The sequence below is a fragment of the Chiroxiphia lanceolata genome, chromosome 14 (genome assembly GCF_009829145.1).
Source record: "Chiroxiphia lanceolata isolate bChiLan1 chromosome 14, bChiLan1.pri, whole genome shotgun sequence".
Taxonomy (NCBI): domain Eukaryota; kingdom Metazoa; phylum Chordata; class Aves; order Passeriformes; family Pipridae; genus Chiroxiphia; species Chiroxiphia lanceolata.
In genome coordinates this window covers 15,797,016-15,822,570 of record NC_045650.1, presented here as the reverse complement: position 1 = coordinate 15,822,570, position 25,555 = coordinate 15,797,016, and the positions used below count along the sequence as shown (strand labels likewise).

General features: G+C 38.4%; 1 protein-coding gene across 6 annotated transcripts in view; it reads left to right on the top strand.

The window, feature by feature from the left end:
• Positions 1-25,555, top strand: part of AFF2 (AF4/FMR2 family member 2) — a 336,618-nt gene that overhangs the window by 73,133 nt on the left and 237,930 nt on the right. For all 6 annotated transcript variants that reach the window (XM_032701864.1, XM_032701860.1, XM_032701861.1 and 3 more), the window contains exons 2-3: positions 12,869-12,989; positions 19,219-20,109. In XM_032701864.1, coding sequence (XP_032557755.1) covers positions 12,869-12,989; positions 19,219-20,109 — 1,012 coding nt within the window. The remainder of the gene's footprint in view (positions 1-12,868; positions 12,990-19,218; positions 20,110-25,555) is intronic.

The window sequence follows — 25,555 nt, the reverse complement described above, 5'->3', positions numbered from 1 at the left end:
TTTGTCTGGTTGCTTGAAACTGGCATTAAAGGAATGACAGGTTCTAGGATAATACAGAAATGTGGGGGGTTGAATTACATATACAGTGTGTTAAGTTAATGTGAGGAGAATAATCCACGCTGTAAAAAAAAGAGAATCCTTCCTAGACCGACAGAAATATGCACTTTTTTTTTTTTAGGCTTTCAGTGTAGCAATACAAGACTTTCAAGTGGAAAATTGTTAATTTACTATAATGAATTGAAACGTGAAAAAAACAAATATTTAGTTAATTGCCTCATAAATCTGTCTGTTACTATCAGTGAAATTAAATTGATAAACAGTTCTTTAAAATTAATTTCCATATGGCAGTGTGCAGATTTTATTTTATTCAAACCCTATTAGGTATTTATATGAAAGAAAACATAAATTTAAAAGGGCGTGTGTGACAAAACACACATTTCCTAACGTGGGTTCTGAGGTTTTAATACCTTTGGCATAATGAGGAGAGCTCAACATTAGCTACTTTCAAAGGCAATACCAGCTGAAAAGTGGAAGTACATCATATTCTTATGATTGTATCGTGTCTCTTTGCTGTCAGTACAGCTGAACTCTGAGTCCTTTTGCTGCTGGGGTCAGAGGACCGTGGACATGACGCTTGAAGGTCGCGTGTGGTTTTGGGCTGTTGCCAGGGATGGAAAGTTCTTCATGAGGCTGAGGAGAAGGCAGCTCTCTCAGGGGGACTAGGAAGCTTATTTCTGATCAGTGCCAGGGTGGGAGTTCGTGGGGAGAGGGGGAGCTTGGTGTTTTATGGTACTGGGCCCGTGTTGCCTCCACAGCCACAACTTTTCCCGGTTTTGAGCCCGCTGCAGTAGCACTTGCAGGCCCTTGTTGTGAAAGGAGGTGGGAAGCTGAGTGCTCTTGTACTTTAATCACCTAATGACATTATGCCCTGTGCAGTATCAGTTCGTCAAAGTAAGTGGGGCACTACACAAAATTAAATCATTTGATATACTCCATCCTTCCAGCAAATGTAATAGGAACATCCTTTCTGACCTCTCCCAGTGACATTCAGCAGGAGAAAACTTGTCTTGCGGTGTATGACCCAGTGTTCTGGAAATGCACATAATGATAATTCCTCCCTGCTATATGCTGGTGTTAGATAGTCTTAAATTTCAGCTTGATGGTTGTCATCTCAGAGCTTAGAGGTGGATGAATGGTTGCAGGTTACAGCTGATCTTATGGTGAAGTTTAACGTCTGAGAACTGGGGCTCCTCAGTTTTCTTCCCTCAGCCATGTCTTCTTGAATGACTGTCATCAACTCCCTTAAACTTTCGTTCCCTCAGATGTTTTGCTTGACAGTAGCTGCTTCTTCCCAGAGGTATAATCGGGCATGGCTTGATCTGATTCGTAAAGAGCTTTAAGATCCCCCAAAGAAACCAGCTAGAGGGACAAAATATTAGTGATAACAGTGACCTGTAAGACTTCAGAGGAAGGAGGTTGCAAACACATTTTCATTTAACTTTAATAATACTTTAATAATCAAAAGAAGAAATGTAATGTTTAATATTTAAACAAAATTGCATTCCCTTTCTTCTCATGTTAAGTGAATATTAAAGCAGGATGGAAGCTAGTTTACATATTTTTGCATAGACTATTTTATTATTAAATACTGAAATGTGCTGGAGTTGGCCAGCCTCCAATGAATATGATTCAACTTACATTGCATTTTAATATGTGCATGTTACATAGTATAATATTTCTATTAGACAAATGTTTGATGGTAGGGAAATAAAAAAGGATGCACTTTTGTTAAGTAACACATTGTGTTCATGTTATGAAAATAAGTGATATTCATTTGCTGATTGACAGCAGAAGGGACAAAAATGGAAAAGTTTTTGGAGTGCAAATAACTATTATTCAGGATGCAGTAACCCATGTGTCTGGTCTTGACATTGCAGGGTATAGTTAGTGCTGTGGAATGTGTGCCTGAGATTCTCCAGAGACTAAAGAGCACAGGAGCTTTCTCTCTATTTGCCTGTAGTAAGTGTTGGTGCCCCCCAAAATGCACGGGAGTTCTCTTTTCACATAGTCAATACAATGCAATCTTTTTAAACCAGTGAGGTTTTCAGAGCTGATAGGAGCAGTAAACCTAGTTTGAGTGAAGGAGATAAGTTCAGATGAGTTGTGAAACTCCTTGACACAGAGTATTCTGTTTGAGAGCATCCTTTGGAGAAAAATTTCCCAGAGCTGTTAAATATAAATATACCAGCTCCTTTGTACTTAACACATGGCTTCATGTGCCTCAGTTTTGTCAGGGCAATGGCAGTATTTTGGGGAGCTCTTTACCCTGTTCCTTTGGGCTTTACTGGGTGTTTGCTGTTGCCTGTTGTCAGAGGCAGGATGGGTTAAACAGAACTTTGGTCTGTTTGGTCCCCTTCTTCTGGGAGTTTGGCCCTAAATAGCCCTGTTTTCTTCATTGTGATATTTCAGTCATTCATGAAGTCAGTTATACATGTGAGATTTCAAACACATTCAAAGTGTAATTGGGGAAACAGATATAGTTTCTCTTTGGCTCTGGGAACTGCAGTATTGGGATAATCATTTGCATCACACCCACCTTAAAAATTCGAGTCATTTCAGACATGAGGTTGTAGTTATAGCCAGTCTAAATAACATTTTATTATGATTTTTCTCTGTGTAAAGAAGTATTTTACAATTTTTAAGTGCTTGTTTTTAGCTTTCAAATCCCAGAGCATATTTCAAACTTGTGTAACACCTACATGCCATATCCCTAATTGCACAGCATTCCCATGTCGACTTATATTTAAGGGTGTTGTTTTTTCAGGGAGCATGATACATTTGGTTTACTTTTTCTCAGTGACAAGGTCTGTGATCTGCCTGGGGGGGGTGTGTGTGTGTCAGTACTTACTGTGGGGTAGAGGCAAATTTCATTATTCCTGTCAGTTGAGATGTCATGTGTGTAATCTATAAAATCACTAAATAAATATATATATATATATATATATATATATATATGTGTATAATCACTCTTTAGTTCAAGGTCATAATGGCCTGTGGGGTAGATTAGGAAAATTATTTGGTATCTTGATTTTTTTTTTAATTAAGAAATTCTTAAATTTCATTTAATTTACCTTTGTCTCTGCAGTCAACAGCAACATGTTGTAAGGAGTGACCATAGAAGTTCTGTAGCTCTGGCATGTGCTGGTTTGTACTTAAGACTTTTTAAACTCTTGGCGGTGAATAAAAAAATTCTGTTAGCATGAGGAATATAACAGAAAAGTTAGTTTATAGCAAGAAGTTGCTGTGACTTAGAGCTGGCTGTGCTATGACACCTGGCTTTTTTTGTCATTATTAAATGGCTGGGTCCCATCCAGCCCTCATTGAATTCACTGGGAAAATTGCCAGGAACATCAGTTGAAGTTTTGAACTATGCCCTTAGAGAGGATGTAAACCTCAGCAATGCTGATGAACTTTGTGCTGGTTTGGTTAAATTATTTTGTCATACTTTATACCTTGTTTATAAATGAGGAATAAACATTATATGTTTGCTGTAGACATGAACAGTATTTGTTATAGATGATCTTCCTCACTAGAAGCCAATGATGATGATAATCCATTGACCTGCTGACTCTGAATCTATTTAGGAAAAATAAGCACAAAATATTATTATTCTTTCCTAAGATATGGAACAAGCACCTTATTGCTGTGAGGCTTTTTAAAGTCCAGTGGAAGAACGCTTAAAACTTGGAGTTTGAAATGTTCTGGATTCTTTACAAGCTTATGAGCATTAAGTCTTATGAAGCTACAAGATCATTGCATCTCCTGCAATTTGCTAGTGCCCAAGATGAGCAATATATTTCACAACAGCGCTGAAAAGGGGGTGCATGTGTACTTGAATTTGAAATGAGAGCACCTTGCATTTATTTGATCATCTCTGTCCGTTTCAGTAGATACCACTACAACACATTGAGGCCATTATATAGGGTTTCAACTGAGAGAAGAATAATTTATTTAGGAGATAATTTCTTAGCTGGTGTCCTAAATAACAAGCAATTGAATTATATTAGGCTTAGAGTACCATTTTTCTGTGCACTGGAGTCTCTGAGTCAGTCTGTACGTGTGCACTGCACACAGAGACCTGTGTGAACTTCTTCAGTCTAAAATTGATGAATGAAATAGTCATTCTACTGAATTTTTAATTTTCCTGTGGTGGTATTCTTCAGCACATGTTAAGTTTAAGAACATGTGGTTAAATAGCTGCACAGCATGTGAAAATGCTCAAGGGAGTAGAGGTGCCTGTTAGTAAATGAATGCATTTATTAGAGCTGTAGGAACCCACAGAAGCATTTCTGTGATAAAATACTCAAGCAGTTGATTGTGCTGATTCATCTGTACCCAAAAGGTTGTGTTAATCGTGATTGTTTTGTGACTTCTTTATAAGACTAGATTTATATCTATCTATTCTGCCACCTCTTGGGTCTCACTGCCAGCATTTCCAACACATATAAATGTGTGGAATCCATTTTTAAGGAAGCATCTGACAGGTGCCCAGGAAGGTTTTGACTGGCGGTATTAAGGAAAAAAAAAATTAATTCTAAGTGTGAAAAAAGATAAAGACAAAAGTGGAATTCCAAAATGGTTTTCAGCACAGATGTAAGAGTGCAGTCTGTACACATTAGGTGATAGTAAGTTAAAGATTTTGAGTTTCCATATATTAAAGTACATTTTATTCTTTGAAAACGGTAAATGTACAAAGAAATGTACATTTGCAAGAAAGACTTCACAATTTGACCTGTTCAGGTGAAGGAAAAGCAGACTGTAACAAGCACTGTGAGAATATTTTTAATTGCATCAAATTAGTGTTATATCTTGGGATTAATATATGTAAAATATACTCTCTGTAGCAGTACTGTGCCACATTTGCTGTTGATGTGTGTAAAGAATAATGCACAGCATCCAACTAAACACAACTATATTTATCTGTAGCACATTAATACACAGAATGCCAGTGCTGATAGGCTGCTAGGAAGCTGATGGCCACTAGGATGTCTTTAGGAGATATGCTGTGAAATATAGTATAGGCTTTGGCAAAGGCTTCATTGCCATCAGTGAATTTTGAAGAAGCTCCAAATCCCAGGAGATATAAAAATTAAAAAAGCAAACAAAGACATTTAAAAACCTGTCATGTCCTGTTAAACTCAGAAGAACAATGAAATTCAGAGTTTAGGTTGAACGTCCTTTCCTATTCAACCCCCTTGTAGTGATCAGAGTCCCCTTACAGTCACAGCACATTACCCATCTAATAAAGCTTTTTAATCCAACTCCGGTGTCCTGAATGTAATTCATTCGATGCCAAAATGCTCATAAATTTCACATTTATTTAAGTTAGTTACAGTTTATCATTGATTTATTGCAAATCATAACTAGAATACTGGATTCCAGGTGTTTCTGGGAAGTTGGTATCAACACCTCAATATGTATTCATTTACTTGAAGAAAAAAAAATTACAACAAAAATAACCCCATAATATTATCTTAACTAGCTCTTTTCTTTATGAATCAGATGTTTATTCTTAGAAATACTGCATGTTGGAAAGCTGTTTTATGTGACTGATGTTCTAATGACTGTTTGTCTTTTAATGTCCTTCTGAAGCTGTGTTTATAAATAGGTTTCAGTTTTCTTTTTCCCCCTCTTTTCCTTCAGTTTTGCTTTTGTTTCTCATACTGCAAATTTGAACTGACAAGAAGACTGTAATAGGACTCCAAAACATACCTTGAACACACATTGTTAAGCAAATTACAATTGCTGATGTCATTTACACGTGTTGCCTTTCAAAGGATGAACATGTTCATTTAATTTGCTTTTTAAATATCCATAACAGTGTCCCCAAGCATTTTAATAAAACAGAAACAGTTAATTACTGCCGAATAAGGGTACTCAAATATAGTGATCTGCAGCTTGCATTTAAATGTATCTGACAGCACTTCTCTCTTGAAGAGAAAATTGTGCAAATTGCCAGTTATTATATTTTTTAATAAATAAATCTTGACTCTGTTTCTCTCTTTCTTCTCCACCATACTGCAATACTGTTCAACAACCATACTTTCAGTGGGACCATTTCTATTACAGAGTGATTGAGCTCTGATTTACACATCAATTACCCAACTTCATGGAGATTTTCATGCTCCCCTAGCTGACATCAATGAAGCATAACTGCGTAAGCGCTTTATTTCATCCCAGTTTTTGATAACTCAGACTGATAACTAATCATATTGAAAGACAATGTGCTATGATACAGGAAACAATAAATGCTCCCCTTTGAAACCTCATCTATTCTTTATATGCTTACTATTCAGGAGCTTATCTCTGTTATCCGTTCCCCCAGAATCGTTCCTTCCAAATTCACGTGGAGGAAAGGTTTGGGGCTGCATTATACCAAAAAGAGGAGAAAATTGTTTTCTAGTTACTTGGTGTGTGTGGGAATAACTAAAAAGAATGAAGAATATGGCAAATATAAGCCAAACCCTTAGCCTCATAGCTTACATTTCCATAATTTGCCCAGGGGTCTCTTGGGTATTATTTTCTTCGGAGGCTTTAATCTTCTGCATTCTCTGTTAAATGTGCTACAGGAATGGCATTGTTTTCAATGGAAATTGTGAAGAGATTTAGCTCATGTGGATAGATAACCAGTGACCATCTCAAGTGTTTCTCTGCAGAACTGTTGAACATCAAAGACAGAATATTCTATATTTTAAAATAAATCATTTATCTTGAAGAACAGGGATAGATATGTTCTCTGCTAGACACTTTCAATAACTATTCATGCTATGAAGAAGAAGACAGCATTAAAGTAAATGTTAAATATGAAAGATACTGAGAAGTTTTAAAGCTGTTCTATCATGACTTGATTGGTCTCTGTTAAGTAGGAAAATTACCAGGACAAAGATGCAAGTTCAGTGGTGATAAACAGAGGAAGAGGAATTTTTCTATTTTAAGTGTGGTGGTGCTTATGTTGTTTATCATTAAGTGAAACAAAGACTTCAGATCAGCAGGGGAGATATGTTAAGTTGGCCATATTTCTGCTTAAAGATCAGATTTTGAAATTCCTCTCGTTTAGTGAACACATTTTAAGACCTGCGATGAAATTTAAGTCCTGAGGCTGCTTTTTCATTTTTCTTTTTCATTTGAAATAAATGTATTGAAATACCAGAGTTTATATAGGGACAGTCTGAAGAGATGAAGGAATTACAGTGTTGTGGTACTCTGCTTTTACATGAAATTGGTGGAGTTATGACGAGATAAATCCAGAGTTATGAACAAGTGAATTCCCATTGTAATGTAGTTGTTAGTTTGATTACCAGCTTAAATGCTTTTTACTTTACATTTTTTAGCTCACATTGAAAAAGAATTGGCCTGGTATGGGCATGTAAGCATGTATTTTAAGCATGGGGGATATTCTCATTGACCCGAGTTGGATTTCTAATGTAGGAAATATTTTCATGAGTGGGTTTTGATTTGGGATGTTTAATACCTTGTGCAGGCATGAGAGTTAGTTTTCGAGGAAGCTGAGTTTACTTCTCCAACTTCCTGAGTGCTTGTGGGCAAAGTAAAAACTATGAAGAAACAACCTTGGGAAAGGACTTTGAGTTCTCAAATTCATATCATTTTATATCCACTGTGTCTTAGTTTAGAAGCTTGTGTTTATTTCTTGTTTCCACAAATGACAAACATTTCAGTTTGAGAATTTCTTTCATCATTTAGGCACATCTAATATTTTAAGAGGGGTGGAACCAGGACAGGGGAATGTTTGATTTTATCATAGTGTGCATTTTTGTGAATTGAGTGTGTTATTGAGAACAGCAACTACTTCTTCCCTAACTTGTGGATAAATGCTGTTTTTCTTGAATGTCATTCATTTATCCTCGTGGATGTAGTCTGTCGCTGCTATAAAGCCTCTCTGCTCCAGCTTTTTTATTGATTCTTTCCCTATTGGGCTCTTGTTGTTTTGACTGAATCAACAGAGCAGTGTTCTGTTCTCATTCATGATTTGTCTGCAACATTAGGTGTTTGATCATTTTTCTCTCTTCTCCTTAATATCACAGAGACTACTCCTTCCAACTGGTCTGACTTCTTTCTTCTGCTCTTTCTCCTGTCTTTCAGGCTCTTGTCTGACTTGCCTAGTCCGCTGTGCTTTGGAGACTACTTCTGTGGCTGTGGTTAGCAAAACTTTGAAAACAAACCTCAAACGCTCGATCTCAGCCTTTAGCTGTTGGTTTCATTTCATCAGCTTTCCTTTAACTCTTCCCTCTAACCTCTTACTTTGTTGCAGTCTGTCCTAAAAGGTTTTTTCTTTTCTCTCCAGATCTTTCTCACCACATCCTCTCACTTTCACCACAGATGATTGTACTGTCCTTTCCAGTGCCCCAAATTTTGCTCTCCTTCTAGTTCTTTTTGTAGCCAGCACTTGTCTGACTTCCATCTCTTAACGACAGATCCACATTTTTAGCTTCCAGTCCAAAACCTACATGCCTGTCTGTTATCTTTTGCCTTGATATAACCTCCTTCTGCCTCAGCCACTTTTTCCCCTTCCCCATTCTCTGGAGATCGAGATGGATCTGGGTTGTCCCCGCAGCCCCCGTGGGCTGCACCGAGGGCGAAGGTGCAGCTCCACAGCCTCACTGGCACTGCAGGCTCACACAGGCTGAGCACCTGGGCTGTCACGGTGCATCAGCTCACCACTGTCCCTTAGGCTGTCTAAGAATGACAAATGGATGTATGCTGCTCCGCTTGTAAAGAATTAAGTATCAAATGCTGTTATTCAAAATGCATTTGCAACCTGCCCCAATGTTAAACGTATCAAAACCATAATACAGTTGTAGTTGCTATTCTTTTTGCCATATCCAGCACACTGGTAATTTGTAGATCAGTGGTCTCATGTGCTCTTGTACCATGCTTACTGCTCACCATTCCTGATCTTCTAAGATTTATGTACAGACTTCCCCATTCAAATTCAATTATTAATCTAATAAGTTGTAACAAAACAATAGAGCTCATGTATTTAAACTGCATTGTCACATAATAGTTGTGCCTAGGGAACTGGCCTTCTTGGATACAATGAATATTGTGGCCTACAGCTGTTTCCTTCTAAATCTTGTTTTAAAATGTTTGCAAAAGTCTGTATTGTGATATCCCACTCTCGTGGCTTTAGAGGACTCATGAAGTATTTCTCATACTACAGTGAGACAGACTGAACTCTGATGTTCCTCGTGGTATCTGACTATAGTTTTCACTGACACCTTCCCCACTAATCACATATCTGTATTTCACAGAACATTAGTTAAGCTAAAAATTAAACACAAGTCCCAGAGATTGCATTGTGGCCGCATTAAGAGTTTCTGGAGAGCATCCCATTAGGTTCTCAGTGCACTGCAGCCTTAAGATCTAATCATCATCCCTCTTTGGATTAAAAGGAACCCAAATAAATTGTTATCCTAATCTGTGTATGATCTTACAATATTTGACTTCCTGTAGACACAATCAGAGCCCTGTCAAGTGTTCCCATAGCAAAAGTACATTTGCAGAGAAATAAGCCAAGTAATGGACCTGACAGGATGAGCAACCACTTCCTTTTGCATAGATACTTTGTACACTTAAGGGTGGCATGTGACTGTGTAAGTGGAAAGTTCAAAATGAAGCTTTTTTTTTTGGGTGGTTTTTTTTTTGTTCTCACAAGAGAATATACAAGAGAGGGATCTGGATTGATGCAGAGGTGGCAATTCTCTTAGGGCTTTGCTTGTGTTGTAACGTGGATTCTCACAGTTTGGTTCTGTGTAAACACTGCTGGGGTCCAGGGCTTGAGGTGCACCTTTGCATTCACCTCTTGGGTGCATGGATAACATTCATAAATGCACTACGAGAGAAATAGTTCAGTATGTGGTGTTGGAAAATACTGTATTTTCAACCTTTTTACTGTTAACATTGTAAATACTGTGTTAGCTCAAGTTAATGGCTTTTAAAGTGATTATGCCACTTTGAATTATGCCACTGCTGTTTTCATCATTTTTGAATTTGTGGTTTTGTAATGTGTCATAAAACATATCTAAATAGTCTTAGGGCCTCTGCTGGTTTTTCTCAGATAGGATATGGCATAATGCCTCACTTGGTTCCCTAAATACTTTGCATGCTTGCAACCAGAGCTGGCTTTTAGGTAACAAAATGCTGGAACCTCACGAGGGGCGAGATACGTTCTGTGCTGTGGCTGTGATCTCCGTGTTCAGTGGCCAGATTCAGTTTGATTTGAATGGGCCCAGGATTTCACCCTGAAACCCCAGACCAGGGAAGCCATTGAGAAGCTGTAAAACACAGCTCTAACTTTCATGAATAATTCTTTCTGAAGTGAATGCTGGCACTGCCTGGGATAGGACTGCTCCCGTAAGCAAAGATGATTTATGCAGGATATAAAATCTTTCTTAGACCAGATCCGTGGGACTGGGTTTATAACTTCATAATGATCTGATCTTGCTGCAAGAGTCACCCAGTCTGTGGGTCAAACTGTCAAAGAAATCCCTGGAAAGATCTCCCATGAGAGGGATAAGCATAGTGTGTTCCTACTCCTCCTGGGCTGGATTATTTCTGGGTTAAACCAGTCCCCTACTCCAGCAGAGTTGTGGGGAGGAGCCTTGTCCTCTTCTTTGGGTACCAATTTGGGAAACAGCTTGCGTTGACTTATTTCCGTACTTGTGTATTATAATGTGGATTTAGGATATGAAAGGAAGGGATGCTTATCCCCCCTTCACCTTTTAGTGAACAGTTTGCTTGTGGTTTGCAGCATTGCATCAGCAATGTGGTCACATATAGAATAGTAAAGTGACTGTTTTTACAACAGTTTCCCTTCTGTCTCTCTCAGGAAACCAGCAAACAGTACTAAACCTTCTGCAGAAATACCAGGATTGATTATAGCAATGTTCTGGAGCTTGCTTTTGGTGTTAGTCATGCCACTACATCAGGAGGTGTTATAAATAAATAAATTAAACAAAACAAAACGTGACATGTTTTCTGCCTTCTAGCCTGTAGAAGGAAAATGTGGATGGAAATCATTCCGCTCAGCCTATGTAGGTGGCTTTGCATTCAGTTTACAAGCCATAATCAAACCTTATTCAATCCAACTCTGAGTGGTCTTGAATTGCTTAAACCAATTATTAATTCATATTTTTTATTTAGGGATCTCTCTGTGGCAGGTCTTTCCCTTTTTCTTTCCCTGCCTGTACAAAAACAAGTATATGAGTGTAAGGATAACATGGAGTCATCAGGCAACAGACATATACTTTCCTGTGCTCTCTGCAGGGCTTGTAGGTTCAAACACAACCTGCCTGAATCATAAGAACTTTAATTGAGTAGATAAAGAGGTCCTCATAATTATAAACTGCAGTAGGTATAACAAGAGGCTAAATACATAGCTGTGGTTTTAATTAGCTGGTGCTTCAAATTAGTAATTGTGGTTTCACTCAGAAATCAGTGACTTTATACACTGTTAAAGCCTCATCACTGTGCAGTTCATTCCTCATTATATCTCTCGGTGTGAAGCTTTCAATACAACATCATGCTGAGCTAAAAAGGCAAAAGTTGTAGATATTTGGTTATCTTCCAAGTGCAGTGGAGCTCTGTGGAGATTTAATTCATTCTCGCCAGAGATAGGAGAATTAACTGTTCTTTGTTACAGCTGTAATATGTATGTTTGTATGTAAGCATTTGTACACAGAGGCTGTGTGTGGATGTGTGCATGCATGTCCAGCACCTATCAGGGAAATACTGCTTATTGCAGATAACATCAGGGCATATACCAAATCTGCTATTCAAATTGTCATCTGGAATTTGGTAGCTAATTAGCTGACACAAAGCAGAGCCAAAAGCCTCATAACAAATCAAATACGGGTTGAAAGCACAGAAGTGTCCCTTAATGCTTGTCACATGAGAGGTTGTCAGTGCAAGTTGAAGCATGCATCTTTTCCTTTCCTATTTTTTCCCTCTCCTTCAGGGTTTTAATTATATCTTTTCCCTTAGAGGAGCAGGAGGTAGTTTGTAAAGCCAAAAGACCAAAGTACTTCAGTGCTATTCAGGGGAGAAGTGAATGTGGTCTCTCAGCTTGTCATCTAGGTCTGGCAGGTGCACAAAGTAAGCTGACACACAGATAAGTGCCACTCACCATTGCTACACTGAGGTGCTGGATTCTTTTCTGTGTGTTTGTATGTAGAATTTTATCTGATACTGGAATCAACTGTCCCAAAGTCTCTTCTGGCAACCTGCTGCTACAAAACCACTTCGTAACCCCCCCCTTGACACCTCCAGTGAAGCTGTACATAAATTTTAACAAGAAGTGGGACAGAATTAGGTGGTCTAAACCACACAAGGATGACCTGGAGCATTGGGATGGATGTTTAGTTAAATGGATTTTTAGATGTTGCTGTGCTTCCTTGACTTCACATGTGCTTTCTCTGCCCATACACGCTCTGTGGGCACACGTGTGTGTGTATGTGTGTGTTCATACTCATGTGTATTTATAGACTGTTCATACAAAGACATCAAAGTATATTTTATCACTCTGCATAATATTCTGTTAGTTTGAAAAGAACATTTTTTCTCTGTTTTCATTTTAGAAGTGTACTGACTGGCCTACTGCCCAATTTTGCATAGTTTTATGATTCCAGGTTTAAATTTGGGAAAATTATTCAGTGGCTGCTTCTTTCTTTTAGAATTATCCTCTGGAATTGCATTGTTTCTGATGTTTTGTGGCTATTACTGATACTTATGAACATGTAACTAAATTATGGAGGAAATAACATGTTGTCCTTTCTCTCTTTCTCTTCTTCAGTCACTATGAACAAGACCGGAGTGCACTTAAGCGGAAGGAATGGGAGAGAAGAAACCAGGAAGTCCAGCAGGATGAAGATCTCTTTGCTTCAGGTTTTAACCTCTTTGGGGAACCCTACAAGGTAAGTTGCATTGTTATATTTTGCATTTTCAGAATGGCTTTTACAAATACAGATAAAGCTTCTCTTCACCTGCAAGAAAGGGAAGTATCACATCTGCCTTGGTACTTACACTCTTGAATACACTGACTGTACAGATCAGCATATGGCAGCAGAGCAAAGGGAATGTGCTGCCCAGCTTGGCATGCTAGCATTGGCAGAATCAGGAATTTTGGTTACAGTCCAGTTCAAGATTCCTTCCTCTAAACACATAGCAAAGTCCTGCAGTAGAAGTATGTGCAGCTCATATTTCTTTAAGTGGGTTTGTACAAAGCTAGCTATTAGTTCTTTTATTTTTAAGAAGAAAATATACGAGTTGTTAAAACCAATGTCCCCCTCTATAAATAATGAGTTCATAAGCTTTTTTTGTGCAATCATAACCATCCGAAGAAGTCTTTTGGGAGACTGAATCTTTGGGGAGCATAACAAGGGTATGAAAGGGACTTTTATGACAAGTCTTATTCTCTCTAAGGAGCCTTGCTGCCTGAGATTTTCATCACCAAGGGATGTCCCCCTTTATGATTTCTGCTGCTTTGATTTTCAGTAAGACATTCCCTAAAGAATTCATCAGAATGTAAATTTCCATATCTCTTTCTCCTCCCAATCAGTGACATCCATTGAAAGGCCACCACTTCATCTTTCCATTTTACATTGTTAGCAGCTGTAAGGGAAGATGAGGGCTCTTTGAAAATCACCCAGAAAGGAGGAGAAAAGACTGTCGTTATAATCATATGGTGTCTAATAATTATAGACCACGAGAGTGTGGTGGATACACTTGACTCCAAGCTGTACTTTGGTTCAGGCTGACTTGAGGAGCAACAGGCCTTTCGTCCTTGAGGTGAACTTGGCTGCTGGAAGCCCCTGGCTGGCATTCCAGGGAGCGAAGGTGTCTTGAAAAATATTTCAAAAGGCGGTTTTGAAACCCAAAAGTGCAAGGTAACCAGAGTACAGAACAAGATATCAGAGCTAAAATGAAGATGTCTCTCCCTACTCTCTTGACTAGCAATCAACTTCTTCACCCTATAAATACTGCCATCAGGGTGGGCCCAGTTTGATCTTTCCCTGAAGTGCAGCTGGACTGCACACCAGATGACTCTCTGCTTGAGCAGGGATGCCTCTCAAGGGGTAGAGATTCCTTCCTTACCCAAGGCAGGGAGATCCTTTACCCGTGATAGATACTTGATAAGTGACTGATACCATGCTGAATTAATCCTATGAAACATTACTAGTCCATGTAGCTACTCAATATTATTGTAAATATTATATGAATAATTCCATTAGACTTAAACCATTGACCAAGTCTGAGGCTAAGATTGGATCCAGCCATGCTCAGGCTCCATAAGGACTTTAGAGAGCAAGAGGTCTATTCTGAGCCTTCTGACTGATGGGAGGGTTCTCCTTAATCTTTGCATCTCTGGTCTCTTGAATTAGAACCATTCTAACTCAATTTGCCTTTGTAGGTTTCTTCCATGCAGCAATTAAGAAGGTGAACCTTGGCATAAAACTTACTGCTGGCAATAAGTTTTGATGTCAAACCACTGTTAAACTTTGTTGAATTCCGTTGAATTTATCAACCTCTGTCAAATTATTTTACCTCAATAAAACACATTGCTGCTTCTCTCTTTTGAGTGAGGTGCATTCCCCTCATCCATGACAGACATATTGAGCCAAATAAGGACTATGCACTAGGATAGTTTGTTTGTGGGGTCTTTTTGATTTTGGTTTTATAAAAATCTGATAAATGCACTATTTCTGCTTTGTACTACATTTTAACTTCTTTACGGGATTAATAACTTACTATGAACTGAGACTTCCTGCATGTCAGGCACGTTTTCATTCATGCACATGGTCATTTGAATTTTAGTAGATAGACCAGTTTGCAAAACGCTGCAAAATTTTGTGTCAGGAACAGAAAACACGCAGCACCAATATCTGTTGTACTTCTTTCTTTTATTCCCAGACCTGGTGTCCTTACTTGTTTATCATGCCTTCCTCATTTGCTTCAACAATATCTAGAGAAGGGGCATTTGGGGTAGGGAATACCACCACTGCTGGTTTTGATGTTTTAAAGACTGAACAACTGGCAGCTGTTTTTTGGATTGCACTAGGGTTGGGGATATTAAAAGTTGCTCGAAGAAAAGAGCTCAGGTTTTCTCATGGAGTTTGCTGCCATTGTGCATCACAAGATGTGTGGATTATCTGCCTTCATCTATCATCTCTCTGCTCTAGCTGTTACAGCGTCTTTCTTTCCCTCTGTCAAATAAAACGTAGGTGTTCATTATAGTTTTGGACAAGTGCGTGTTTCTACATTGCTTCTTTGTAGTTTGTGTGTGTGCACTCACATGAAAAGAGATATTTACTTCTGTGGGTGTATAAAATACATTTGTGCACGCCTGTTAAAAGATAAATGCCTCCTTTAGAAGCTCCGCTGTCTCATGCGGGGAAACAACACCTCTGACAACGTGATGACATCCAGCATTATTTTGGGAAGGTCAGGCAGCGAGGGCTGTGTTGCTCTTTAATGCAAGTGGGTTGCAGGTCCTGCCTCCGAACTCTGGTGCAACCTGCTCGTGCTTGATTTTGCAGAAGGGATCAGAGAAGGGCCTGCAGTGTTGTGGCAACAGACACTTGAAAAGGCAATGTTGGAGTTTTCCTGAGAGAAGCTGTAATTTTACTACTGAATTGTTGATACCTTTTAATGTTTTGAATTAGTAAAGAGTTTCAGAGATGAGTATTTTAAAAGAAAACAGTAGGAGCATTTTTGTTACTTTTCAAAGGAATTGCCTCAGAAGAGTTCAACTTGAGAAAGAGAACCCAATGGGCAGCATTTCCATTGTGGAGCCTTTGGTGAATGTTAAATCATTTATCTTTTTTCAGGTAAAGCCCCTCCATGCTTTTCAAGCTTAGCATAAAAAAGATCTCAGCTTCTAATCCGTGGAGGTTAGTTTAACTATGAGGCATAAGAAAGTGAATGAATTATGAAACCTCAAGTTTCATACAAATTTTCACAAAACCCTTGTAAATTGGGCCTGTAAGTTTGAGTGCATTAGTTCTTTTCTTTGTAAAACTATAATGCAATAGCTAGCTAGCAAATTAGTCTTCCAGTAGGATTCTATACAGATCGTTTTTGAAAGAAATAGGAGCAAATGTAGGAAGGTGTACATTTCCTAAACTAACAGGAACCTAGAATGAGGGGGAAGGCTACTAACCATGATTCATAAACTAGGTGTATAATTTATGCCTTGGAATACTCAAAATGCTGCATTTCCTTGATAGAAACAAAACTGTGCTTCAACATGCTGTTCAGAAAACAAGTTGTACAGGGGTTTCCTTTAAGAAATCAGCCAGTTATCCAGAATATGAAGGTAGAAATTGTCCCCAATCTGGAAGTAACAAAGAGCAACCAGAAATTATGACTGGATTTTGTGTTTCTCTTGCTGGTATCCGGGTTTGTCAATAATACTGTGCTGCTCACGAGAGCCCTGAATTTGTTGTGGAAATAAAGTAAAAACATTAATGTTATCCCTTATGTCTTAAATACAGATAGTGCAGTGCACTACATGCCTGAGCTCGTTCAGCTTGTGAAGCACAAATCTGATGTTGGTTCTGTGTGCTCTAGTTTTATTTAGGTGTAAACCAAATTACCACTCACATTCATAATGTGTTGTTTTTCTTTGCAGTCTGGTCCAAAGGCTACTGAAGAGAGTACTTATCCTTCCATTGACTTCAATAACCATTGAATATGAGCTTTAGTGCACTTAAAATATGCTAAGGATGTTTAAAATAATTTCATCTCTTTGGCTTTCAGTAAATATATTTATTAATGTTCCCAGTAAATGACTACAAATAATAATAATACCTAATATTTCTATAGTGTCTTTTATCCCCATGATGTGAACATTGTTCATAAAATAGTGTTAATATCAGGCAAAATTATATTTATCATTATGTGACATGTAAAAGAAAATAAGTTGAGAAAATCAGATACCTCCAACACAAAATAATTGAAAAGATCTACATTGAAATTAAAATATTGGTTCCCTCTGTGAGGATCTAGACAAGCACCATTTAATGTGCTGTGATGTTGAAGTGTTTCAGTGATGATATGTTGTCAGTATTTTTTTTTTTTTTTAACTTCTGCCTTCTGGAAAATAAGCTAAATGCACCCTGGAAATGTAGCTGAACCACAGAGGTGAAGGTTGGTGGTCAGGCTTTGCTCAGTACTGTTACTTCCCATGTGCTATCCCATAAGGAGTTAAAGTGTTTGGGGAAGGAGGAAACAGAACAAGTATGTAAGTGTTTAGACTTCGAATCATAATTCCTGCTGGGCCCTTAAGCACAATGGAATCTCCTTGTTTTAAATTTGGGGGTTGAACAGAGAGAGCCTGGTTTTGGCTGCTGCCCAAACAACTCATTGTGCAACTCAGTTGAAGGAGACTGCTCATATACAAAGAGCTTATTCTTGGCTTAGCTAGAATATAATTTTTGCCACTAAAATGACCAACCTAGGGACTTACTTAGTGAATAAAAGTGATTCGTGGTTCTCCACAACTGGGATTATTAACTGTGTCAGTTAGGAGCACTGGCAAAATATATATAGATGAGAACAACATTGAACAGTTAATTTTTAAATCACTGCCTCAGTGCAGTGGTAATATATGTTAGAATCCCTTAGGATGAGCAAAAGCAAATCTGCATTTATTATCTTCTTTTTAAACATTTTTTATGGCATGTGCAGTACTAAGGAAAAAAAAATCTTTCTGCAGTATTCTTCTCATCTTCTGACTTGTTCAGCAGTGGGTAATATAAGCAGATATTTCAGGAGACGTGCATGCATGAATTTTTTTCATCTCTCAAACTTCTGCTTAATACTTGAGGAAAATGGGATCAGGGGCATTGTAGGATCCCTTGTTGAGGAGTCTGACACTCCCTAACCAAGCACAAGCTCGTAGTGCTGCCTTTCCTCATCTTTATGGCCTGGTGTTAAGGTGCTGGTGGACTGTGGCACTATTTGCTTTATTGAGTGAAAAAAAACCCCAAGCATAAGTAGAAATATAGTTGACTGTATCGTGACATAGCTTTGACATTTAATTCCAGACTGCAGAAGTTAACCATCTGCCTAAAGAGGAACTATAGTTTTTCTTTGTTTTTATCCTTTGAGTCTTGTAAAGTAATAAACATAGGGAATAAGATGTTTTAGTTCTCTGCTGGTCATTTCAGTGGAATAGAAAGGTCAGTAAAAAGGCTGGTGCTTTGGGTCTCTGTGGGGTGAGTTAGAACAGGAAGAGAGAGGAAATTAGCTGAGTATTAATTATAGCTTCCAGCTTATTTGTCCATCTTTTTACAAGTGAAAGGGAAAAGGAAAAAGAAACTTCATACTTCAAAAGAAAAAGTATAATAGCAGTGAAACACAGATGAGTCAGTATTTATTTAATAATTACTGGAAATAAAAAAATAGCAGGATTAAAAAATACAACCAGACTGCAGACAGAGGAAGAATCCCGATGCTTAAGAATGTGGCAATCATGTCTGTTTATGTTCTGTGAGAAAATATTTTTGAATTATCTTTTTATTTGAAGCTACCATAGCATCTGAGTGGGTAGAAGCTTTTTCTTTCTGGATTCAGATGGTAGATACTTCAGGTCAAACTGAACCTTCTATGGAAAAGTAATTGGAGTTAAACTGGAGTGAAGAGTTTGGCACTGTTACAGACTACCCAGCTTCTGTTTATGGCAGGACTGTGGGTCAAGGGGCTGATAGAGCAATAACATACTTAAATAAACTGTGTGATTGCAATTCAAATGCTCAGTAGCCAGTAATTGCATGTTCGTGTTTTGCACGATATGGAATGTACAAGCCCAACATCTCTGACATAAACCCAGCTTATTTTGAGCCTAACATCCATAACTGATGCAATTTAAACACTTCTCTGAGAGCATATTTAAGAAAATGGGAAGCAGTATACAAGTGTTACTGATGCAAGCCTGTTTCAAGAGATTCTTTGAACACAGTTATTGATAGGTTTTTCTTACATAACATATGCAAAACGTAATTGAAATTTAATTAAATGTCAGCATGACACCATTAAACAGCTAACATTTGCCATCTTCTAAGACAACTATTCTGAGCAGTAACTTGTAAATCAGGAATTTACTCACGCTTTTCTTGTCTCTTTTTTTTTTTGATATTTTAGACAAATAAAGGCGACGCCCTTGCAAACCGTGTCCAGAACACATTGGGAAATTATGATGAGATGAAGGATCTGTTAACCAACCACTCCAACCAGAGCCACCTTGTAGGAATCCCAAAGAATTCTGTCCCACAGACACCCATTGACAAAAATGAACAGAACTTTTTTCCAGAACCGAGAAACAGGATGATCCCATCTCATCAGATCAGCGGCAATTCATCGACATCAATGCCTCCTCCTTCTTCATTGTCATCAAATTCTGCTTTGCTACACAGTCACCAGAGCAGCAGGAAGTCGAGGACAGACTGGTCACGTGGTGGTCACAACTCTAGTGGGGCCCAGCCAAGCCAATCCAGCGGTCAGCAGAGTCGGACAAAGCATAGCTCTTCCCATGACCAGTCACAGGGCAGGTATGAAGACCTCTATAACTGTCAGAGTGAGCAGCATAAAAGTGGAGGGACTGAGGATGCAAATTCCATGGCAGCATCTTCACATTCGAGGAGGCATGCTCATGCAAAGTCAGCACCTGGAGAGCACTCTTACAAAGAAAACAGTCATTCCAAGTCACCCACAGAGCTGGAGTTTGTAGGCCATGGTCCTGGCTCTCCTCTTCCTTCCACTTCTTTGTTAACTGCAAACAATGGTCTTTCGACTCAGAATTTCCCACCAGGACTTCACTGTAAAAACAGCATGGTCCAGCAAAAGCCTACAGCATATGTCAGGCCTATGGACGGTCAGGACCAGGTACCCAATGACTCACCTGAACTGAAACCCCCACTAGAAATTGAGAGTGGATATGGAAATCAGTCCTTTGGAACACTGCTGGAAGGAAAAGTGAACACACCTAGTTCGAAGAACAAAGTACCAAAGCTCAACATTCCTCCTGTTAGTGAAGTAAGTGGTTTAAAATATCTTCTCTCTAGTACTGCTTGAGTATTTCATTCACTAAATATTTTTCTCTGGAAATATGAAGTTGCATTTCCTGGAATTACAGTGTAAAACATTCCTTCCTCTGGAATGTGCATGTGACTTCTTTTCAGCAGTTTGTTGTGATAGTCCCAGTAGCAATATTTAATGTGGTTTTTAAAGTGGTTTGGAATACTGACATTGCTTGTTTATGATTAATATTAAAAGGCTACATCTCTGTTGGGTATAATATATGTATACCAGCTATACCAGTTCTGGACAGGGAACTCTAATATCTCAGTTCATCTGCAGTTTTCACTCTTGCATTCTCAGGTAGGAGGTAGTTTGACAGACAGATTGCTGTTTTAAACTCTAAGGAAAACCAGCAGTGTTCAAATTTCGGTGGTGCTAAACAGTCCTACCAGTAAGGAATTTATTTGCAGAGTTTGCTAAATTTCTGTTGCTTTTAATGGAATTAATGTGACTTAGGTTCTGAATAATGCTTATGAAAATGTGTCCCACTGAAGCTCTTATGCATTTTGAGGAACTCTTACTACTGAGATTCAGTCCCAGTCTCTGCAACCAACAGTTTGAGCTGTTGAATTCTGTATTGCTGGTCAGTACAGTAGTCCTGTGAGGAACATTTTAGTTGGTTCATTTTTGTGTCTATTCCAAACAAAAATGTATAATAAGGATACTATTTATACTCTGAATACTTTTCCTTTTATTCTGAGTTTCTCCAAAACAGTAACCTTTGCAAGGTAGGTGTACAGTGTACTTATGAGCAGAATTGCAAGATGGCTTTTTCATAGCTTTCTGTTTTCTCCACAATATTTCCCTGCTTGGTAATATTTTTGTACTGGGAATGAGGAGCGATGCATTCTTAAACCACTTTATTGCAAAAGGTCAGCTTTTTCTGTCGGAATAATTGTTTCAAGCCAATAATTTGTTTGACTATTTAAAAACTTGATGTTATTTATTAACATTCCAGGCAGCAACAAAGACTGATGTGTTTTGCAGTAGAGCTTGGAATAATTTTCTGGGAACTGCATCTGAAAACAGTAAAAGGCCTATTTATATCAAGTGGAAGCTGAGGGTTGCTTGCAGATGGTGTTTTATTAGAAAATGTATTTGTTAATAAACGTAGCTTTCTGCAAGATTACTTTACAGATGTTTCTGTTTATTTTTACCTTGGGTTAAAAATCTGCTGGTATAGATGGCTTCAGAGCTTGTTGTGATTTGTCACTAGCATTGTTTGGCGAGAAAATAATTACATGCAAAGGAAATAATGATGTTGCAAAAGCAAATACTTTTTTTCTCTCTCACCATCTATTAACACTATGAGTCAATAGAGGCACTTCAAAGTGCAGCATTAATACAGCATATTTTTGGAAATAAAATGTACCTTTTGCAATTTGTGTCAACGCTTAAGAATGCATTTTTAATTTTTTTTTTAAATTTCTGAGTGAAATCCTGGCACTATGAAATCAATTGAGTTGTTAGCAATGGTTTTTTGGGTGCAAGATTTCACTCTCGGTCTTTTTGCACAGCTCTATGAACCTCTGATGTGAACTGTTGTTTTTGGACAGATTCCTGGTTGCACAGATGAAAAATTACATTATGAATATGTTGCAACTTCAGTTTATATCCTGTGTAGTGAAAAGTATAGGTGTATAATTAATTTTGTTTGCATTCAGATGAATGTTAAACTGTAGGCACTTTAGAAATGAGCGTAGATAATAACACTAAAGCAGCCTGCGTTGTGAGAGTGAACAATAATTTGAAGAAGGAAAGAAAACCCAAAGCTGTGACAAAATAACTTTCCTTTCTGAGGCAGAACATAGGACAATAGCCAGACTGATGGATCTTTTTCAGGCAAATCTCCTCCTGAGTTTGGAGGGTTGGATTTTTTTTTTGCCTGTGTCAGAACTGTGAACTTTGGCCCTCTGTGTTTTTCCACAGATGTGTATCCTGAATTTGATTTACCTTGCGTTCAGCAATAAAACTCCTTCCAATCCAACATTATAGATAACTGGTTTAGTTTAAGCTTAATCAGAACTGACAGTGCACACCTGTGAAACCCATAACCTTTTCAGAATGACTGCAGCGAGTGGCTCTGTTGTAATCTTTATACAATTGATGTGGAGGCTTATGATCCTTTGGTGGTGCTTATCAATTTATGAACCTTCCCTAGCCACCTTGAGCCATAGTGATCTGCTTGAAACAATTTTGTTCCTGCTCCACAGATTTCCATCTTAACTGTTCCAGGTGGTGGTGGTGATCTTCTTCAAGCTAGGAATAGGAGAGTTACTTTTTTTGGGCCATTCCACTATAATTTGTACTGTGGCTTTCCTTATCTCTGAGTCCATCTTTTCAAGTTGCTGAGTGCATTCATAGAGATTGCACACCAAACAGTTTTCAGTGATTTCCCTCAGAATTTTGCTTGCTCTTAAGATGAGGAATTATGTGAAGAAATTAGATGCCTAGGTGATGGTCCTGAAACAATGGCACCCATTAGACATACAAACTTGGGAAAGAGAAAGACAGTTCTCGATATCTTTAGGAGGGGGAGAGGAATAAGTAACCAAATATTTGAACTAGTAGGTTTAAAAGAAGTGCTCAGACTGATGTGGAAATATGGTCTCATTTATCATGGCTTAATGGAATAGGATGTTGAGTGCCCTGGAAGCATTCTGCCATGTGTAAGGAAGTGATCAATTTTACAACATAATTTGTGTCACTTGAGGTGTTGCTCTAAGAATCTTTGCTCATTCTCTGGGCCCAATTCTGCCCTCGGAGATGCCCATCCATCTTTCAGCTCCTCTGGAGGAGACAACATTGTTAATGCCTCACTGCTGGCGTGTCTCCGCTCTGCGATGGATTGTGGTTTAGTGCTTCCTGGGTTTGTAGGCATTCACAGTAAGTTCACACACACTCACCAGATTGGGTCAGGATGTAGAGTTAGCAGCTCTTACGCACCTGTGGACTAATCCTTGCCTGTGAGTGGATGCTGTTATGTGATTTCCAGACCTTGATTCACCCACACAGAGCTAGTTCAGACCTGACTGTACCATGTGTGGCCATTTCTGGTAGAGAAATAGAAATAGCAGAGCCTCTGTAGACTTTTAGTTATTTCTCTAAAGGATTTCTTTGTGATTTTGTGATCCTTTTGATTTCTTTTAACCTTTTCATTTGTTTTCCATACCAGTACTGTTTGCTAAGGGTGAAAGTGAAACATTTCATGGCTTGGTGCCTTGAGCAGCACCCAGTGTAACCACCAGTACCCAGGGCTGGCAGCCTCTGAGGTTCCCAGGTTGTGAAGCAGATCCTTCTGAACTGGGGAGCCACAGGCCTGTCATGTGAGTTCAGGGGGACATGCAGAAATGCCTACAGATCTCATGACATGACACAGAGTTGATAACAATGGCTGTGGAGCTAAAACTGATAGAGAAAATGATAAAAAACCTTAAGCTGTAAACATTATTTCCTGCTTCTTATTAACTCTCATCTCTTCAGTCTGTATTTACATGCATACTTACATGCACATACATATATTAATTTTGAGCTTGCATTTAACACTTGGTAAATTGTGGCAAGCCTGGAATATCACAAAGAGCTTTTGTGTTATGTAGAATTCCACCTACTTAAATTGTATGATGGCAGATGATTGTTACTTGCCACTTGAAGAGAACTCCGCAGTTAAATCCTATGCATTTCTTCAAAAAAGTAGAGGTTAGAGACCACAATAACAGCTGATCCTCTCTCTGCTGCTTTAAAATCCAGAATCTTGATACATGTATGTATATTTAAACCTCTAGGAATCAGATGCTTACAAATTATTTCAAATGGACTAATGCAGCAGGGGATGGCTGAAGGAAAGCCTGTACTTTGCAGATTGGGCTTGAACACAAATTACTGAGAGTACTGAGTAAAGCAAAGGGTTTTAAGGTCTGTGGCAATGTCAGAAGCTGCGTTCCTGGAAAACCTTATGCACAGTTCCCCCGAACAAGGCATGGATTTCCAATAAATGTTTAGGGGTGGGGAATCAAGAGCAATTGAGATAATTTTTGATTCTCAAGGCAGAGTTTTTTTAAATCTCACTACGGAATCGGCTTCCTGTTTCTACGAAGTAGCAAATGCTCATGTAGAAAATTTTCCCGAAAGTACAAAGCTAGGAACAAATCCAGAAGGCCTACGACATCTATGTCACCACCCACTTAAGTAATAAAAAATGGAGAACTTCTATTTTCACTTTACTTCTAGGAAAATATTTTGACGGGTTCAGTATACTGCGAAGTGATAAGCTTCTGTTACGTGCTTCAAATCATTCTGTTATCGCTGCATGTATTGATTAGCTTAGTGCTTTCTGAGCTAGCTATAAAAAAAGCTGCTCTCTTTCTGCATTAAAGAGCAAGAAAAATTGACAGGTAGATAACCATATTGATTGAACCTAAATAGTAAATGCAAGAGGCTTATATATGACTTCTAAAACTCCTTATAGGAACCAAAGCCAGTATAATATGGGTTTTTTTTTTTAATTAAATGGAAAGTAGATGCCTTTAATTAACCAGCCCCACCCCTTTTTGATATACATGTTACTTTAGTTGCCAACTGTAGTACATTACCATAGTTGTGGGCAAATCACTTTTTTCAGATGCCAGCTTTAGCTTGTCCCCCAGACACTTGGAGCTTGGAAGACGAATGGGCTGAATCACACATTAAGCTGAAATCCCTTTGCTTGGTTCATGTTTCAAAAGTCTGAGGCCAGAAACAAACCCAAAGAGCAGTATTTCTTGCAGTATTAGAGGTTACAGCCATATGTTTTTAATTTGTAAATACTGTGAGAAGTAATGTTCTTGTGATATTTCTAAATGAAGACCATATGACACCACTCGACTGAAGACCTCTTATTGTGGCCTTTTGAAGGCTACTGTCCGATGGCCTGGACAATGGCTAGCAAAGCTATTTTCCAGGGATAGCAAGAGGACAGCTTGTCTATTTTAAATCAAACATAAATAAGCATATTTAGGGCCCGATTTTGAATTGCTGTGACCAATCCATTTCAGAACAGGGCACCTAAAGTCACTTGAATAGTTGTGGCTAAAAGAACTGATCATGTATGTTTGGTTTGGGGAAGGATGGGTTTGATAACTTCTTTCCCGTTGTGCATTTGTTAATGGGTTTTTGTTTTTTATGCTAGTCCTAATTTTGTCTTACTGGAAGGAAGGAAAAAAAAGTCTCAGTGAAATTAGTGTTATCTCCGTTTGTGAAGAGTCAGACTCATGGTGTCTTGAAGAGTGATTTATTTTTTTTCAAACCTTTTTGGAATTCCCAGTGCCAGAGTAACTGCTTGTCTCATTTGGCATCTTACGAAATGTCACAAAGTAAAATGGCCTGAAAGGCTTCAGGGAGAGCAGTAGAAGAATTTGTTTGG